At 29.3% G+C, this 21,514-nt stretch overlaps 2 protein-coding genes across 5 annotated transcripts; one reads left to right on the plus strand and one right to left on the minus strand.

Annotated features, from left to right (window-relative positions):
- Positions 1-2,367: 2,367 nt before the first annotated feature.
- Positions 2,368-4,442, plus strand: LOC111038668 (beta-1,3-galactosyltransferase 5-like). The gene has a single exon (XM_022321866.1). It carries the CDS (start codon positions 2,744-2,746, stop codon positions 3,854-3,856), a length of 1,113 nt encoding a protein of 370 aa, XP_022177558.1. The 5' UTR covers positions 2,368-2,743; the 3' UTR covers positions 3,857-4,442.
- On the minus strand, positions 4,240-21,208 carry LOC111038669 (microtubule-associated protein Jupiter-like). 4 transcript variants are annotated; one of them, XM_022321867.1, is made up of 4 exons: positions 7,941-8,021; positions 7,509-7,586; positions 6,194-6,375; positions 4,318-4,751 (listed from the first exon to the last, which is right to left on the minus strand). In XM_022321867.1, exons 1-4 carry the CDS (start codon positions 7,949-7,951, stop codon positions 4,603-4,605), a joined length of 420 nt encoding a protein of 139 aa, XP_022177559.1. In that variant the 5' UTR covers positions 7,952-8,021; the 3' UTR covers positions 4,318-4,602. The 4 variants fall into 4 exon arrangements, with proteins under 4 accessions (XP_022177561.1, XP_022177559.1, XP_022177560.1 ...); XM_022321869.1 differs by lacking the exons at positions 7,509-7,586; positions 7,941-8,021 and adding an exon at positions 21,013-21,208 and having other exon boundaries at positions 4,240-4,751; XM_022321868.1 differs by lacking the exons at positions 7,509-7,586; positions 7,941-8,021 and adding an exon at positions 12,647-12,808.
- Positions 21,209-21,514: the final 306 nt, after the last annotated feature.

The following is a 21,514-nucleotide window of genomic DNA, read 5'->3' on the forward strand; positions in this document are numbered from 1 at the left end:
TTTTGACTTTTTTTAATTTACAGCTTAGAAAACTATAAATGTTGTAAGTAGGTATTGTATTTGTTTTAATTGCATGCATAGTTACTTAAAAAATTTTATAATATATTTCAATTTTCAACTTTCAAGTCTTAAAAATGAATTTATTGTATGAAACATTAATAAATTATAATATATGATAGATACCTATGCTTTTAAGTTTTAACTTGTATCAATTATTTAACGATATTGAGTCATTGAGGTTATACCTAAGGGCAATAATCGAGTTCATTTTCACAGAAAAAATTGGCCTTAAATAATATGAACTTTTAATAATAAACGAGCAGATTTAGTACTTAATTAGAATAAAATTCGGGCTTTTGGAGACGAGAGTAATTAAGAGTTACAGAGGAGCGTTCACATAGGCGGATATTAATATATGATGCAACTGGTCCAACAATTTATAGTTAAACATTGCACTATTCAACCACTTTTTATGGTCGTTTGCGAGGTCGAACGGTTTAACCACCAAGAACGTAAGTAAATAATAAAATTGGTGATCGATATTTAAACTTATGAACGTTAATTGAACCGTCGCCCGTCGAGGTTCATGAACTGAACATATAGAACCATAGGTATTAGGTAGGTACACTAGCACATTTTAATCTTCTGAATCCACTGGGAACCAAACAATTTTAATAGGTGATTGGAACGAACAGTCAATTGTTTATTGAACCATACTGTTTCATAAATTATTGAACTTTACACCATGGAATAAATGCTCTCCTGAACTCACCGTGAACCAAATGATTGGCTACACGATAGCTGACACGTTTTACTCGTCAGTAAAATCCTAATCGTTTTGTATCCAAATAATTGTGAGTGATACATTTTTTAAGCGTAGGTTATAGGGGTGCCGAGTGGCATACTGGTATCTAACCTTATCTATATTACATTGGGCGACACACTCTAAAATAATCTGTGATACATGATACAACAACTAAGTAATTAACTTAGTATATACTATAAATTTACCTCTATTATTAGACTAGCAGCTCTTGAGTATGCATTATGGATCACGTATTAAGATTTAGGATAGAAGTTTATATTAACCCCCCAAACCTGGTATCACCTATACAGTGATGTAGGCATGTAGCTGTTATTATTGAATTAAATTTTGTATATTGTTTTGGGGATGGGGAGAAGGAAAAATATTAAATACTTCACTTTAGAATGATTTTTGATTAGGTACGCCTGAATGAGTTTAAAAGTTATATCTTAAATCGTGGTGAATATCCAAACGAATTTATTGTTGAAAACATATTACATATAATCAAAAATACATATATGCATTAAGCAAAATAATAAAAAGAATTAAATGAGGGGGGGATATCCCTATTACCCCTCATCATAAATTAGCCGCTGTATACTGATCACCCACCGTACTATTGGAATAACTAGCCTATGTCATTGGTAAGGGTAGGAGGGGGGCTATAGCGTTTACAAACTTTATTTCAAATAATAACTATCCTTTTTTTACTGTAAATTATCTTTTTTAAAGGCAAGTTCTCGCATTTGGAAAATGAATTTGTGACACCACACAGTTACTGAGGCGGTATTACGTAATTAATATAATGCCAAGTTTTCCTATTGCGGATAGCACACCATGTCACCACCACTCACCATACAACCACCGCGCGGCGAGCTATAGATTACTCGTTGCAGTGGGTGTCTTATGAGATAATTTCTTAAGTTTTTGCAGTTGGCTTCGTTTCCATTGTCACTGCAGTGGGTGTCTTATGCAGTGTTATGTATAATACAGGGCTATTCGAAATTAATCATCCGAAGCTTTGCATCTGGCTTCCAAGGACACCTGATCGTATACGCCACGTGACTACTATTCTTTTGGAGATATAATATGTTAAACATATTATACTGTGTGCGACGTACGCAGGTACCTATACGGCTATACCTACCGCCATTATTGTTGACCACACATAGGAACTAAAAAATTAGGAGAGTCGATTACAACGGATATGCAAGGAATGAGTTTGAGTTCCAACTTCCAAGGGAAGCCATATGTTATAACATTGTTGTATAGGTATACCGTATTATACCATTATATAAACAAATTTGAAATATTATTCTTTAATTTTAATGTGTGCGCCTATTATATTATATTACTTAAAACCTAAAATAATAAAAATATAATATAATACAAGCATTTGATATCGGATAAATAATTTTCAATGTTGAAGCGAACGAAAACGGTTCGAGAGTATTGGTCGACAGCCGCGATGCCCGGGTCCCCTCTCCTACACTATCTAGGAAGAACATGACGAACCACGAACGGCGTGGGTTTGTGGGAGGGGGAGAGGGCAGGGAAGAGGAGTTGCCGTTCTTTAGCCAAGTGAAAGCTGTTTTAAATGTTTAATATTATATGTCGCAGAAAACCAATACTCGGCTCGCTCTCGCGATTCCAAGGACTCACTCGAAGTGGGCAAACACGCCGCGCGATCGCCGAAGACTGTGTAGAAAATCTTCCTAGTCGGTGTCGAGCGGGCACTACGCGCTCACTCAAGAGCGTGACGCATAATATAATATTATTAGGCATCGTTTGCGTGACGCGAAAAATAAAAAATAATATCAATATCGTCTACGAGCGTCAAACGGACCGGTGCGTCGAATTTCGATGGCGGACCGCGGACAATGTCGGTGCCGGTGCACCGACCCGTAGCAGCAGCCGCCACAACGGTGACGGCGGACGATGGCGCAGCGGCTACGGCCAAAGTCGTGGAGATACGAAATCGTCATGTTCCTCGCCGTCAACACGTCGTTCCTGGTGCTGTTCGACGCCTTCTCTGCAGACCGCGACACCCGGCGGAGCGCACCGGTGCGCCCCGGACCGTCACCGATGCTCACCGGCGGCCGGCGGCGCCCGTTGTTGGACCTGAACGGCTTCGAGTACGTCGTCGACAGCGGCGCGTGCGACGGGCCGCGACGCCACACGCCCATCGTGGTGCACAGCTACGTAGGCCACTTCGAGCGTCGCCGGGCCATCCGGCGGTCCTATCCACGAACGGTGCTCGACCGGCTTGGATTCCGTCACGTGTTCATGGTCGGCTTGCCGTCGTCGGGCGACGGCGACCTACAGGCCCGGCTGATCCGGGAGTCGTCCCGGCACGGCGACGTGGTGCAGGGCAACTTTCACGAAGCATACAGGAACCTGACGTACAAGCACGCGATGGGCCTGACTTGGTTCGCGGAACGGTGCTCGCGGTCGGACTACGTGGTCAAGATGGATGACGACATCGCGGTGAATGTGTTCAAGCTGAAAGCCGTGCTGGGACGCGTCGACAACCGCGACCTGGCCGGGTGCGTGATCGCCGCGAAACCGATACGGGACGAGAGCAACAAGTGGTACGTGAGCCGCGCGGAGTTTGAGGGCGACGTGTACCCGCCGTTCCTATCCGGTTGGTTGTACGCAGCCAGAGCGGCGTCCGTCCCACGTTTGCTGCGGGCGATCGGTGTGCGAGAAAAATACTTTTGGATCGACGATCTGTACGTGACGGGCATACTAGCCGAACGCGCAGGACTTGAGTTCACCGACCTGAGACCCGACTTCGAGACCGATCCGGGACCGATACACTGTTGCGTACACAAGCGACAGCGGTGCGACTTTCTGGCAGCACCCACTGGCGACGATGACACTTTGCTCCAGCGATACGCCAAACAGCTTACAAGTTGTAAGGCTACCAACTCGTCTTGTGATGTGTTTCGTAAATCCAAACTCCATCACAACTGTCTGGACTTGTGGAAAAAAAAGCCACTAGACGTGCGCATGGGAAAACCGTCAATAGAAATATTGAATTGGAATTAATGATCTAAACAATAAGACTTGTGATATGGACTTATATGGACTTGATATTTTAATATTAAAATCCGATCAAGCAAAAACAATACAAACAGAAAACTATTGCATATAAATATAATATATTGGAAGTAATTCACCATTTTATAAATCAAATATTTCATGTGATATTTAACAATTTATTTGTAACAAACTAATCACGACGATAATGATTTTTTTCTAAATTTATTGTTGACTTAAATTAAGTTCCTTTTTTGTTGTTTAGTTTTATTTTAATAGAAATAATTTGAATCATTACTGTAATATTTTAAGTTTGCTTTACTTTATAGTAGTAGTACCCACTATAGTTAGTAATATTTTGTTTATATTGTTTATAAATAAATATACAATTATGAGAAATAAATAATTTATTCATTTAAGACACTTAGGTTATGTTAGGTTTTAAACAACTAATATCTCATACTAAAATCATTAATAAATAAAGTATTTATTGTGTATAAAAAAGAATTTTGTTTAGGAATAAATCAATTCACAAACATTACAAAACAATAATCAAACAATTTGAGAATGAATAAAATGCAGGGTAGTTTTAAAAGAATGACAATTGTAATACTATACACTGAAAGTCATTTTTTTATAAACGTAAGTAAGTATTTTATTGATGAAATGTGATCAAAGGTCATCAATATATCATTGAAATACAAAGCGATGTATAAATTGTGACAAAATGTTGGTTGATCTTTCTGGCCAAGCGATTACCATAACCCGGAACTGTATCCACCTGGTGGTACACGGCTTGCCTTCTTTTGTTCTGGAGCTGGTTCTGATTGAGCAGAAACATGCTGAGCTGGAGTAGCTGTTGCTTTAGGAGCTTCATAACCTTCCCCGGTCACTGGATTACCATCTAAAAATAAATGCACATCAAATTAACAATGTAAAAAAACTTATTTTATTCTATGTATTGGATTTCTAAATTAAGCACAATTATAAATACAATGTTATTAATAAGTAATAATTAATTACATAATATTCAGATAAATTATCATAGAAGAAATTATAGATAAGTACTTAAAATAAAACAAAAATATACAACACACATTTATAAAATCATAATAAAACATTTTCTGGTTTTATATTATAATAATTAATATGGTATATTACCACCATATCTAATTACAACAGTTAAATGTTTATTTTTTGCTATTAATTGGTAACATACCTTTTTTCTTATAAGCCCATCTTTGAAAATTAGTGTTATTGGTAGTAGCAGTTTCAAAGTTAAAAGCTTCAAGCAAATATCCAGTAGGCAAACATAAAAGTAGCAAGCAGAATCGAATTATTAAGTATGCAGAAAAGGGTGTCACTATAGTATACTTAGTATAGGAAATTACGTAGGTAGGTTAGCAAATGTTCTACTAAATACGATGCAAGATATTTAAAAGTGCATTATTAACAATTAATAATATAAACATTAATTTTAAAAATATTATAGACAATGCTAATAAAAAGCCAGTAAAAAAAATTGATTGAATTAATAATTATTAAAAGCTCAAACCAAATAGTTGGATAAGATAGATACTTTGAACCACTTTGAACCATAAAAGATGACATTCATAATTTAAAACCAACAAATTAGTTATGTGATAAAAGTAATTTAATAAAAGGATTAAAATAATAAAATTTAACCATGGTCTTTTGTAATATATATAACTATGTAAAGTCCATAATACCTTCTAAATATTGTGATTAATAGGAAACTTTAATATTATCCTACAGCTAAAAACAATAAAAGCAACAAATATTTTTTATTAGGTTATACCTATAACATATTATAACTTATAGGTTGTTAAAAAAATAATGTAATTCCAATTTTTATCAATTATATCATTAAAAAGTTTTACATATTAACAACTTAAGAAATATATAAATATATTAAATGATTATTAGATAACTATTGGAATTACTTACTGTGATTGAAATGCATAATTTATGTAAAAAAAAAGTAAAGCTATAAATTAAAATAATATTTAACCAACCACTCATTAGTATAGTAAGGTAAGTATAGTAAGTATAGTATAGTAAGGTATAATAACTAGATTAAAAATATGTTGAAGATTGTGAGTTAATCTTACCTTTATTAATTGGAGTATCAGATACAGTTTTCTCAATACTTTCATTTACAATTTGAGACTCAACATTATTATCATTAGTGAATTTACACTCAACCTTATTATCATTAGCAATTTGAGATTCAACATTAATATCATTAGCTAAAAGTATAACTTATTCAGTTGAAATATTTTTAGACTACTCGTACATAGAACAAACTTTTAATATTAAAATTACCAGGTTTATCAGAGTTTCCGTTAGCAGCAACTGTACCATTACTATGTTTTGGTGTTTGACCACCCAGAATAATGGAGCTTTGGAGATTCTTCTGATTTGTACCACGTTTATGTGGATTAACTTCATCACATGATGTCATTCCAAATATGTCACTACTTCCACCACCTGGTGGTTTCAAGACCCTTAAAAAAAAATTTTTATTAGTTTATTGTACATACAAATTATAATAAGTAATGCATTTTAAAATGTTCAAAAAATTAATACATCAAAATATAATGAATATTTAAGACATCTATAATATTTTATGATATATTAATATTGTTAATTGTGATTTGTGACAACAACCTCTATATAGTAATCTATTCATTGAATTAAAATAAATGTTACTAACTTTTAAAGATGTGAAAATAATAATAAACAATTTATTGTATAACAATAAATCAATTAATGTAAGTATTCAGTTATTTTAACAAATTGATATTATTATGATATGATATCCTCATTATTTACAAGAATTTATCATAATAATAGGTTACCACTTAAATATGTTCAAGGATTCATAAGGAGTTTTACCATATGGTAATAATATATACAGATCAGAACATGGATATTTGTATGTGGGAAGCCTACTTGTGTAATGACAGTGTGTAATTAAATCAGTAAATATAGCATTATGTCTTAATATTAATTGCCAGGTAAAATATTTTGATTTTGTTTTAAAACAAATTGTTTTTAAAAATTCAATAAATATCTACCAGCTACTTTCAACTTTCAAGTATAGTAATAATTTATTGATATTGGTATATAATTTAAGATAAAGTAATAAGTAACTGACAATCAAAAAAGTTTAGGGTACAGGTTTTTGCTTCCTTGGTACATGCATATTGCATATATATTATAAATACACTATATTATATATATAGTAAATAATACTAAATAGAAATAACTTAATATTAACCTATGTTAAAGAAATTATTAAATATCTGTTAATGCTTATTAAACATAAAAAAATTGATGTTTGTATATTAAAACAACATTGAATGAGAAAGTTGAAACCACCTCAAAAGCAGTGTTATAAATAAATAAATAAGCCAGTGTTTAATTAGCTTAAACTTCTAAGCACTAGTTAAAATAAATTAATAATTATTAACATTTAAAATGTATTTTAATGTATTTAATTTACATAACTTTAACATTAATGTCACCAACTGTTAAATTTGTATAATACAATGATTATCTTTGATTATTTAATATTGTTAAATTATAAGTCTTATAATTTAGAATATTGTGTACACTTTTCGAGTATTTTACTTGCCTATTATGACACGGAGATCCTACGAACTCAGCGCCCCAAAGATCATGACAAACTCCTCCAGGAGGCGTCCTATTTTCTCTAATAGATAATTTAGACATATTATTTGTATTAATGTGAAAAAAAAAACGTAAGAAAATTGATTGCCATAGTGAAAAATAGGGCGATTTTAATACAGCATAACTAATATAAGTGGGCAGACAAAGAAAACTGGACGATATTTGAATGACCTCGCCTTATTTGGAATAACTAAGAGTGATCATCCTACACAAATTTCTTTATTGACGAAATGAAAATGAAAATGATAATTAAAATTATGTTTTTTTTCTATGTTATAATTAATATCCTAATCAAAATGGTACGCATAAATATTTTAGGAATTTGAAAAAATGGTGTATAATACTATAATATATAATCAAAAGTAAAATAATATACCTCAAACTCATCTCCGACGAATATCAACAAACAAACAAGAAAACGAATGACCAAGTCTTGACTAGCACTTTATGTAAAATGAAGAACTTGCACCGAGTACCGTGTTTTATATAAAAATATTAAATATCTACCTTGAATTGTATGTGTAGGTTGAACTGTGAAATAAACCAGTACAGCCACAATGGAAATATAAAATGTGCTCTTTTATTTTATTTTAAATGTTTTAATAAAATAAGAACTCGCAGTGATCAGTAAAATATACTTAGTAACAATAAACTGTTTTAACTGAGTTGTAAATCGTTATTTACCGAAAAAATACAGTTTTTATGAATAATAGTATACAGTGCACATTAAGACGATTAGGGTTCCATTAACTTTGTGTTGGTTCTTTAAGACATTAAGAATAATACAGAGTAATATACTAATATAGGAGTACAAAGACAATTTAAAGTTAAATTATTAAATTAGAATATATTATGCAAGTAAACAAGAAAATAAATTAATGCTGTAGAAATAATATTAGCTAACATTAAACTACGATATAGATCATATAGAGATGCATCATACATTAAAATCAGAAACATTTCCTTACATGTTTAAACCGTATTAAGAATATATAGGTAAGGTACCTATTATACATTAATAATACATTTTATAATTGGCTACAGTAATTTTATATAATGTTTCATTTTTACATGTTGAAAACAATTACATACTCTTGTTTATTTTGAGATGTTTATTGTAAAAATTAAACTTAACATTAATTTTCTTATTACATATAAATATATATCATAAAGATTACAGAATAATCGTAGACAAAGTCGAGTGACTTTAAAATAAATGTTGTTACAAGGGAATCGACCCTCAATAATCCCATCTGTTGTGTTCGAAAGATTCATTTCGTAACAACCGTTATATTTTATAATAGAAGTTTTAGAAGCGATTGATTTTAAGCACGTTTCTATTATTTCATATCCCGAATTAATAATTTTAATAAATACATACAGTATGTATAGTGTATACGATAACGGACAGTACATCCGATTACAAATATAGCTGGAGGGATTCTCTATTCATTGGCATCAAAAAGTTTGAGAACAACTATAGAATAATAAACGCCGCTATAATAGATTGGCCATGTTTGGTTTACGTTCATTGACATCGTCAACGTTAAAAATGCAATATAAGTTATAACAGTATCGAAATTTACTGCATGTCCGATATTTTCTTTGTCATTCTTATTTCCTTCCTCTACAGCCGACACACACATTAAAATACTTAATAACTTCAGACCCCATAAAATCTTGCAAAGAATAAAATTGGGTTTTGAAGCAGACACAGTCATTTTTTCACCCTCGTATTAAGGGTTCTCCCTAAATTATATAATATATTATACACGGAGTAATCACATTTCAGATTGTATGACTCACGCTATGCAAGGAGTAATGAGTAAGTATTTTTCAATAAAATTATTTGTTCTGAACGTTTAAGGTTGTTTTACTTTTGATAAAAGATTTGTAATAAAATGATCAATGAACACAATATTTCAATAGTTGAAACATAGTTATAATCATAAAACGGATTACACTTCGGTATACAATCACAAAATGAAACAACAAACATAGGTATATTTGTTATTTTATGATAAACAGAAAACTAATCATACAAATATTGTACTTAATTTAAATTTAATTTCTTATGCTATACACCAACAAATTGTATACTGAATTGAACACACAACTACTTAATTAGTCTATTATCTTAATAAGTAAAAGCAGATATAAATATTTAACATGAATTTCTCAAGCAACACAGTTAATTTATATCTTTAATACTTGATGCGTGTTTAAAACCGACATTAACATAGTAAAAGCCAGGAGTTCGCCATTGCGAGGGTAATTTGTTATGTATTTACTATACAACGGGACAAGGGTCAACGATCGGTGAGCATATTATACTGAAGCCATGGTTCAAGACGAAACAGAAATTCACTTGAGTACATTTGTACAATAAAACTATTTTAGATTCAAAAGCGATTACGCAATAACGGATACTAAATGAGGAAAAAAAACGATAAGAGGGAAACCGCGTGGTTTACGGATTCATGTACATATACATTATTGATCTCTAGTCTCTCTAAGTAGTAATTTAAAAGTAAAAAAAACCATTAGGCATTATGAACTCATTTTTCTATTTGCGTATGAAACTTTATAATACAACATGGTCTACTAGTTATTTTATTATTAACCTGGTGGTCCCATAAAAATTCGATCAAGCACGAACTCTTCATTTCGGAGTATATTACAATGTAAACGTAATACTGACATACAAAATACTTTTAATCTACTATATACATAATCTTAACTCAATAATGTTTTTGTTTTGTAAATCAATATAATATAAACCTAATAATGGAAATTAAAAAAAAACGGGGTATGTAATTTAAAATGAGAAAATGCAGATGTTTACTTTATTAATTTTCTAATGGATTATTGGGGTCACAAATAAATAGGGAAAATTTAATTAACTAAAAACTAAATGCTAAATAACATTTGGTTCATCGATATGTTATTTGAAGCCTAATTAATATTATCGTTCGAAAGTGTTCAATATTGATTAAATAGCCAAATTGTATTTCAGCATTGAAGGTTATGATGACTAAAATACGTAAGAATATAAATATGTACTTTCCCCCTATCACGATTTATTTTAGTACATCATATACGGCTATAATACATAGGGTGGTCATGATAATAATAAAGCAGAATACTAATGTTGATTCCAGAATACACGAGTAACGGATGACAACCTACAATAGATCAAACATTTCCTCTATGAAAGTGTAACACAACATTGTTTAAAAATAATTTCAAAAACTCAATGAACCGTTTTCATTTTATCTGAAAATATTCCCGTAGGAAGTCACGTGCCACTATGTATTATGATGATTACAGTGAACATCTATGAGGTTCGGTGGACCGTGCACATAGGAAATTCAAATGAGTTACAATACCGTAACTAGCACACCTTTCTACCCCTGGGATCATCATTTCGAATAGAACATAAACATGATATAAATAATAATAACCCGTTTAGTTTATAGTTGAATGCTGTAATTGCCAGGTACCGAAATAATATGAATATATTTTAGAACAGCGAATAAAAAAGTGATACACATTGACATTTTGTATCTGTACCAGACACCAACTCACTACTTATGTAGTCGTCGTTTACTAAATTGATGTATACTTTCCGTGCGTTATTATTTGCATGCACAAATGTGTACCCCACCATACTAACGTAAATTACGTTTTTATGACGCACATTGTAATACTTTTATAGTTTGATGGAAAACTAAATAGTTCGAATTCTCAAGAAAAATATATATTCTTTTGAACATTCACTACACTGAATGAAAGTGAAGCAAATTAAATGAAAATACTTCATGGTTAATATTGATAAATAGTAAAATAATTCTTTTGAATACGATAATCAACTGTTTATGTACGGGTAAGAAAACCTCAAAATCTAACTCTCACAAACATTACATTTCAGACATATTACCTTACGTATCATCAACCATAAAGAATAATAATTTTAATATTTGGGACCCCGTTCTATAAAATTAAGTATTTATTATAATAATTTCTGTATATTGGTAAACACTGCAATAATATATAATACAATTTAAATACCGCTAATGAGTAGCTTATTTTTCTAAGTTTCTTAGAATTCGTTCTTAATCACTCTTCATAATATTTATCGACTAATGACTATATATATTTTACACTTCAGAAAAAAATATAAATACAATTTTCTAGTTTGTAGTGTCTATTGTTCCGTTGAAGTAATTTTAAATAACAAGTAGATACCTAGTAAGCTTACAATGTTCATACAAAGATAATACCGTACTACCATATCAGTAATCACAGAAAAATAAACTTGAGTAATGAATAATAATAATAAGTACATTATATTATTAAAGTTATTAAACTAGTCACAGTCATACATAAAATAATACCTAAACTAATTAAAATTTTAGCTTACAAAAATTTCATACGAGTTTAATAACCGCAATTAAATTCGTTATTTTACTATAAGCTATCATAATAACCGTACTTTGTTGAATTTTTTTCAAATTACAAGTTTCTATCGTAAATTAAAACTAAAAAATGTATTTATTATTAGAATATAATTAATCGTTAATTCAATTTATAATTTGTTTTATAATATGTACTTGTATGTAGTATTTATAAATTTAATATATTTTATGTACATTATTTTTTACTAAAACATAACATTAATAAATAATTAATACTAATGATCGATGGTAAATTATACGGTAAAAAGTACTATGTTGACATGTTACCATAAATAAGAAAAATTAATTTTCTATGTCTATAACTCAAAACAATGAACCCTATGCGTTTGAAAGATTAATATTCATAAAATGTTTTGTAAATATAAATAATATTAATAACATTTTTTATTTATATAACTTTAAATTTTGAAAATATAGAAATATGTTAAATTAAATAATTACATAATAATGTCATAAAATAATTTAATAATAAAAAATTGCTTAAAAAGAATTTATAAAAATAAAAAAGGGAAAAACTAAATACTTATTGTTCGAGTAGTTGACAAATTAATTAGTTTTAATAAATAGATTAAAATATTACATTTATTTTTAATCATATAATTACTTTTTTTTTCCACATCCTATATTGTCCAATTCAATGTGTCTATAGGAAGCATAAGTAGCCATGGTCCAGTTAATAAGAGACTTGAACAGAACACAAGGGACACGTCTAACGAGGAATACTGACAAAGCACGACTGCGCTGGTGTAGGGCACTCTTGTTTTCCTAGTGTGCTGCGGTATCGTGGTTACGGGTAAATCGCCGACTGACTGCATGCAACGATACACTTCTATGGCGGACGCGGACCCACCGACCAAAAAAGACGGATCCAACACTTCCTAACACAATCCCACTCCTCATTTTCTTTATTGAAAGGCTACGTATACAATATACACTACAGACGCCACACCGGATTTACACTGTTTTAGTATTCACCAAAAGAATCAGTACAACTGTCAAAATAGCAATATGAGACGGAAATGTCTGCGAAGAATCAGAAAACAGTTTCACGTAATTTAAGCACTTTTGACCATTTCATTGTACCTACACTCATAACAGTTTTAAGGTTTGTTTCGCAACTTAGACACCACCAATTCATTGAGCACAAATTAAATTGATATATTTACAACGTATACAACACGTAGAACATATATATAACAATGGAACATTTTTGGATAAATGTTTTTGAAGTTTTTATAAATTTAATTATAAATAAAGATATAGTATGTCATACAAAAACAAAATACTGATTTAAATACTTGGAAGTAGTGTTTATAATTATCTGACATTATCAGCAAGACGATTAAATATGAAAATATTATATGGTACATTAATCTACTGTTTACATTTAATGTCTTAAATTCATATTAATCTGTCTGTTAAATCTGTAATAAACAATTTAAAATAGTTCCACCTTAAATAAAATAATAATACATGGGTTTTTACTATTTAAATTTAAGCTACAAAAACATTAAATACACTGGAGGATGCATAGATAATAAAGAGATAGATAGACTATTGGAGTTTATCAAGCATTCCTGTAGTACTATGAATTTGAGGTTATATGGGGTAAATATTAATCACGCGCAAACCTTACAGTATTTGAATTAAATTAAAAACTCTAAGGTTATTAATAATTATGATTCTATTCAATTTTAAAATATTTATATACATGGACGATTTTATTTGAAGTTTGAACATAACCTAAAATAGTACCGCATGTAAGAGAGAGAATATTCTTAAAGATGTTTTCTCTCTCCCACAAAAAGAACACAACCCCGCACAGTGTTAATACATGGCCTATCCATAAATCTATTATCTATAGGAGGATGGGTATTTTTAAACATATATCTTCAAAAAAACTATTATATTTAAAATGTTGATTTAAAATTAACATGAAAAATGGTTACAATTACGATTTCACCAAAAGGCAAACATAAATTATTTTAAAAATGTGAACCAAATCAATTCATCTTACACTCTCATAATTGTTTATCCTTCTTTATAAGTCATTTTTTAAAATTTATTGTTTGACTTCTGAAATTTTTTAAATACACATTATAATACATAAACGCATTTCAGTAATCTAATGATAAATACAAATGCGAACAAATAAGCAAGAATAAGATTATAATAGTATACAACTGATTGATTAGATTTCTATTTTTAAAACTTGTAATAATTATTTGTTTATGTAACTCAAAACATAAATGTAATAGTTTTTTTGAAGACAACATGAATTCAAGGTTTGTGGTCAAATACTTTACACTGCATACATGGGTACCGGATCTATACATTTTACAACCTATCTAAAAATTACAAATTATCGATGGATGACAAGCCCTCCATAAACAAGATACGGTCTGTCGACTATTTGAAACAAGTCACCTGCTACTACCAGTTGGTTTATTATGCGTGGTTAACTGAGATTAACTTATTAAACATATTTATTTAAGTTTTAATTGTTATTGTTAAATAATATGTTGTTAAAACAATATAATATATATGATTAAAAGTTTTTTAAGAAACGAAAATAATTACTAGTGCATGAACAGTTAATACCAAGATTATGAAAGATCGTGCGCTTATTATTAATAATAATATTATGTAGGTTATATCCGGATTTCTTAAAGACGATTCGATACTTTTTAAGATGTTTTGTTTTATAGCCTTGACTGCGGCCATTGTTCTTTCTTGTTGATAGGCTATTTTCTACATGTATTGCAGTTAACGGTATATTATTAAATTACAGTAAAATACTACTTCAAGATCAAAAGTAACTGAAAAAGGAAACTAACTCTTTTGACATTGTCTAAAGTAAATTATTCAACTATTTCAAAATGCCATTTATGTAAAATTGCTCTACAATTACAAGTTCACAACAGCAATTTAAAATGTAAATCCAATTAAATAAGTATCTGTATTAATTCGTGCTGATCTTCGAAATCCAATATAATGGTTAAGCGTTTGACAACTGTAATCTTATCTTTTTGCGTGCCAACAGTTTAAAATCCTTTGACTTTCTAAGTTCTAATGAATACGTGCTTCACGATCCAATCTTCGAGAATGGTCTACTTTTTATTTATAATTAGCTACATCTCTATAAACTCATTTATGCACCTTAATCTCATATTTATAATCGCCGTGATTAACATCACAGTTCGATGATTCTGTTGATTGTTTTAATTTTGCCTAAAATTTTTCGTTAGATGCGTCTTCTGTTCGTTTTAACAGAACACTTTTATATAACACAAAACCGCAGCGGAACAATCAAATTCAAACCGGAACGGTCATCATATTTACTCTTTTGTCCTCAACACCCAGTGCACACATTATAATATAATGCCATCGGCCTCCAAACAGGGTGGGGAGAAATAAAGATTTGAAATGTACAAATAATGCATTTCTTGAAATGTTTAATATGTATTGACTATCATAATATGATGTCATTTTATTTATTTTTATATGATATTACTAAAATAATGTAAGAAGAAGATATAATCAACAGTCATGAAAGTTTGAAGTTTAAGAACCAACTTTAAAGCTACAATCGTACAAAATTAACTTTAAGATTACCATTATTAAATAACCAACATTTCGTTTTTTTACACTTCAAAAGTTAAACATTAACAACCATAATATAATCACTACGAACATTTCTAAGCACACTCAATTTTAATATGAAATCATTTGTATTGTTATCAAGTACTTTAAAGGTTGAAGTAGCAAATGGAATAAAAAAAACTACTGTAAACATTGAACTCTTGAGTTTCGAAAGTTATTTTCTTTTTAAAAATTACTATATACGCCCAATGGAAAACCACTGGGCATACTAGTCCAGCTCCAGCATGATCATTACGAAACCCTTTTGCCTGGACAACAAACCATTATCCATGGTTCATAATGTTTCCCATGATGATGAGTGCATTTTCATTATCTCTTTTTAATGGTACACAATGTGCCTTAGATGTATTACTACCTACTCTGACTAGTGACTGGTAACGGTTTTCGTTATACAAAGAACAAAAAATATTATTACATTGAATCTGTGAATGGTCATTTTTGGTTTACGATACCAGTATTAAGGACATTAACCCGATTGCAGTGAACTTAGTGTTATCTGCGATAAAAATGAAAACTGACGTACAAAAAAATGTTCTGACTGTTCAGACTATAAATATATTACAAATGTGTAAACTACAGCCTATAATACAAATAGAAAATATACCATTATTAATTATTTATGTACTTATATTAAACAAAAAAATATAATTATAAATTTAGGTACTGTAAAATATTCAAACCATTTTTTATACATAATAAAATAAAAAATACAATTGAGAATTAATTTTTTATGGTTCAATCGATGGCCGGCAAGTGTTAGACAAGAAATTTATTAGAAGATAAAATGCGAGTTAAGGAACTTAAAAAACTAATACATTCCTTATTTTCTTTTATACATGAAATCGTTTTATAAATAAACACTGAAAATACTTATTTATGCACAACAAAAATAATAGAAGGAATTAAGAGCAATATGGAACAATATCGAGCATTCGAGAAGTTACATGACGTGCGGTATACCAGGCGGAAACGTACAGATAAGACATTCGAATTTTCTTCTTGAAAATGTCGAGTACTTAAGATTTTAAAAATTATTAAAGTTTGCGAATTTTATCAATTATGTTATGACTTATTATATAAGTACCTATTTATTAACATTTTTCATAAAAAAAAATAATAATTTGCAATAAACGTTTTTGTAATGATAAACAATATTTTATTTAGACTCATTTATGCAAATTAATTTAGGGCTCGGAACTTAAGAAGTACTAAAATGCATTCACTTAAGCGTTTAAAATAGAACAACTATGCACCTTTTTTTAATGACAATTAACACAAATTCAAATATTTTAAAAATTTTATAATTTGTACTAAACAATTGAAAAACACAATACAATTTTTCATCTATAGGTATAGTGGAAACTCACAAAAAAAATATATGCATAGCACCAGAATATTATGGCCTAAAAATTAGAAAATCACTAAATATGCAAAAATATGCACATGAACATTTAATATTTTTTTCGTAGTATCATGAAATTACTTTCAAGCTTACTTAGCAATAAATCTAATAGCAAAATAAAACATGGAAATGCATGCAATAACTTCAGATTCCTACAGATCATCGATGATAATAAATAATAATGTGTTAGTCTATATTTTTTTTCAACAATCATATTGAAGAAATTTAACCATTATGACGATTCAAGTATTAAATTAAGCAGTAGACTATTAAAGTTAAAGGTTTCATTTCATTTTAATAGACTTTCATGAAACATATTGTGTTACAATTGTATTTCTAATAAAAACAAACGCTTATTAAATTTATCGTCTATACCACTCCTCATAATCTTCAATTAGTATTTGTTAATATGGTATTCTAAACAATAAGCACTTAAGGGTTAGTGATTAGGTACAACAGATATTCAGGAAGGGCGTTGCCTATAGAAAACATTTTATTTTAAATTGAAAATAATATAAAATGGCTTTTACGGATGTCTCTAGTATGTACAGTAGTATTAGTAACTATTTAAATTTTGAATACATAGCAGTTGTACAATACTAGTTTTTTTATGTATGTACATTTTTTAAGTTGCTTGAAAGTTGAAGTTATTTTGATCTCGATTTTAACATTAAAGAATATTTAAAAAAAAAAAATGTTTTAAGTTCCTTTTTTTAAAATAATGGTAGGTATATAAAAATCTTAAAAATAATTAAATTTAGATAAAAATATAGAACTGATTAAAAATAGTATTTTATATCTATTTTTTGTAGTAGTTGTACATATATTAATTGCATTAAATACAATCAAAGTAATCAAAAAATACTAGTAAATAAAATCAATTCTATACCATATGTGAATGTATACTAGATATATCTAAATTTATATATTTACCTAGTGTAGAGTTAGGTTAGCTTAGTTAGCTTAGAGTTTAGTTTACACCAAAAATATTTTAATCCCCAACTGACTTGACTCATCAAAAACACAACAATTTTCAATTAGTTGAAGAATAATATTAAATTATCAATTATCATATACTTTTTAATTATTTTGATTATCAATTTCCACTTTTTGTTTTGAGCATTGACAAATGAATATTAAAATTTAAACAAAAATGTTTATACGTCAAATTAAATTACTCTCATTAAAGCCACTAAAATATTACAACTATCATATTTAAAAAATAATTTTAATAAGAATAAATTAATAAATTAGGTTTAACTTATAATACATAAAATAATGCTACCCACAAGTAAACTGCATACCAATAAAAAACTAAAATTGTGTTTATAAAGTTTGATCATAATATATATTATAATATAATATTACCAATATTGGCAATATTACCTAATTATATAAATAACACATAAATATTATAAGTATGAAGTATCTATTTAACATTTTTGGGTCTAATATTTAATTACAAGTTACAACATACTATAGTACTCATCTCAAAAATCTCAATTAAATTATTTTTATAGCAGTAAATTATTAAAAGTAAAGTTTGGGTTTTTTTATTAATATATGAAACTATTGTGGGCTATGTTGTCGTATACGCTCTACCTGCGATTACGAGACATTAGTCATATGCGCTCTATACTACACGCAATCCATCTTTACAATTTATTATATAACCTTCACGATTACGATAAATGTTGACAATGACTCAGACTCGGAAAAGGTTAATCCTCTAGAAAACGGAGCAAGGAACTATAGAAGACGCCTTGATGAACCATGGGTATTTGGGTTGTATAACAACAACAAAGGAAGGTATTTTGTTGTTCAAAAATGAGACAAAACAACTTAGCACGAAATTATACAAAGAGAGGTTATTGCTGGGTCTACAATACATTCTGATGGTTGGTCAGGGTATAATGCACTTTCGGACCATGGGTTCTTATAACAATTTTTGTTCATCATTTTACATAATCCCACTTATGACCTATTACAAGAATAAATTGTCTAAAATCTTAATATAGTTGTAGAGTAACACGGTGGAGCGCAATAAAACATTAGAGCGCATACTGCAAATCGCAATGCTGCCGGTATAGCGCATACTTCAAGATAGCCCTTATTGTGTATAGGTTTATAATAAAAAGTAGTAACTAATATTTATACATTTTTCCTTAGGAGCACTCTAAACAAGCTTTTATTGTCTCCGTCTTACAAATTTAAGATCAGCAGATCACGTTTAGCTCCTTTTGTTTAAAAATTAGAGTAAATGAATTTTAAAATATTAAATTTCTTTTTAAATAATACCCAAACTTTACTAAATTAATATTTTTTATGTTTAATAGACCAATTATCAAATAAGTAGTGATTATTTTATCACTTGTGTTAACAGAATTGTTAAGTCTATACTCAGAAAAGAGAATAGACGTGGCAATATTAACCTATTCACAGTTACAGACCCACTATTACATTCCTTTGTTTAAAATGCACAGTAATGCCAGGTAACCATAGTAACCACTTGCCATACAAATTAAAACATAAAATTCAAGCTATCATTATTATAATAACTTGTATATATTTTTATTAGCTTCAACAAATTAATATCTATGATTTAATATATACAGGGATGGGCAAGATACTCAAAAATCAGTATCGTGATACTAGAAACTCGATAATTACCTACATTTTAAATATTTAGATACTCGATACATTTGAAAAAATTAGTCATAGTCTACAAAGCATAGGATTTTTTTTTAATTTTATTCCTACACAATTAGGTAGGTTGTGAATCTAGACAAATGCATTTAACTTTAAAATTTCCAAATATTAATTAAGTATAAATATATCATAATAAGCCAATTGTCAAATTATATGAATAAATAATAATAAAAATAAATTATAGATATCATATTATAGTACCTATATGACACGACAAAAAACATACAGTAAAGACGTTAAGTCCCATTCAACGTGTATGTGTGAGCACAACTCAAGAATAATATAGTAGCTTTAACAATATGTTGAAACAAATTAAATAAACAAACAGAATAACAAGGGTCAATAATCAATCAATGATTGGTAATTTTTTTTTAAATATTTTATGTGTATTTTATCTGTCATGCACTTCTGCTGCATCCGGTACATTATCATTATCAAATTTGTAGTACTTAAATTAAAATAATTACTGATTACAAGTACAATAGTACCTACAACTTAACCTAACCAACCTAAGGCAGCAAAAACAATTTGAAATCAAATGAAACAGATAGTCTTAAAATATAAAATGTTCAACATACCTATACATCATCAACCCTTAAAATAATAAATATTATCTCGATTGATAGTCAAATTTTGTACAGTTAACACACATCATATAATAATATTATGTGTAAACTAAAAAATTTGTAAATTCTAAATTGTATTAATTAAAATAAAAAACTTGTAATAACATACAAAATGTTGAAACATTTTAATTATAATAAATAAAAAAAAATTTGTCAATCAAACTAAACAAACATCTAAGTAGTATATAGGTATATGTCAAGTAAAAATAACAAATTCTACTTAAATTTGGTTGGTTGTTATGAAATTATAATTAAAGTGATACTATTCTAGATATCGATCGTAAAAATATAGTTGTGCACATGTAATTAATATGGAAGATGGAACAAATCCTTTGTTCTACTTTTTAGCGGGAAAACACCGCCTTAACTAAGCCTATAGACAAACATAATGAGTAATGACCGAGGACTAAGTAAATTTACTTTATTTCGTATCAAAGTAAATTAAAAATATACATTTATAAACTAATAACGTCAAAATATTAATACAGCTCATGTTTTTCACGAGTATGGGGTATTAATATCATACGTAAACGCGTAAGGACAAAACAACGTGATTTAGCGCAAACTTACTTGCTGGTGTTTCTTCTGATGTCACCGATGCCAACATTGAAATTTGTGGAAGTCATTTTGAGTTCTTTATAGAATTTTCAAAGAAATGCGGTTGAAATTAAAGTCAACAAAACTTTTCGGGAACAAATAAAAAAATTAATATGCAACTGTGACCGAACGTCGGAATGGCAGGGCAACGAACGGAAATTAACGAATAGTGAACGACCATTGGCCATCGCCCATCGGCATAATTCGCCCTCGTTCGTCACCACATTGATAACAGCACCATCGGTGAGTAACGGATCAGTGTATTATTTATTATTTTTTAAATATTCTGTAAGTATCATGTTTAAATCATAAATGACGATTAATAGGTAATACTACTAATACTTCGTTAAACAAATTAAATAAAAAATAACTATTAAAATGTTCAAATTGACAAAAAAAAAAATGTAATGTTTCTGCAATGTCTTTGAATACTACAAATTCAAATACTTAATATGGCGGTAATCTGTTATCATTA

Source organism: Myzus persicae, unplaced genomic scaffold (assembly GCF_001856785.1).
Source record: "Myzus persicae strain clone G006 unplaced genomic scaffold, MPER_G0061.0, whole genome shotgun sequence".
NCBI classification, from domain to species: domain Eukaryota; kingdom Metazoa; phylum Arthropoda; class Insecta; order Hemiptera; family Aphididae; genus Myzus; species Myzus persicae.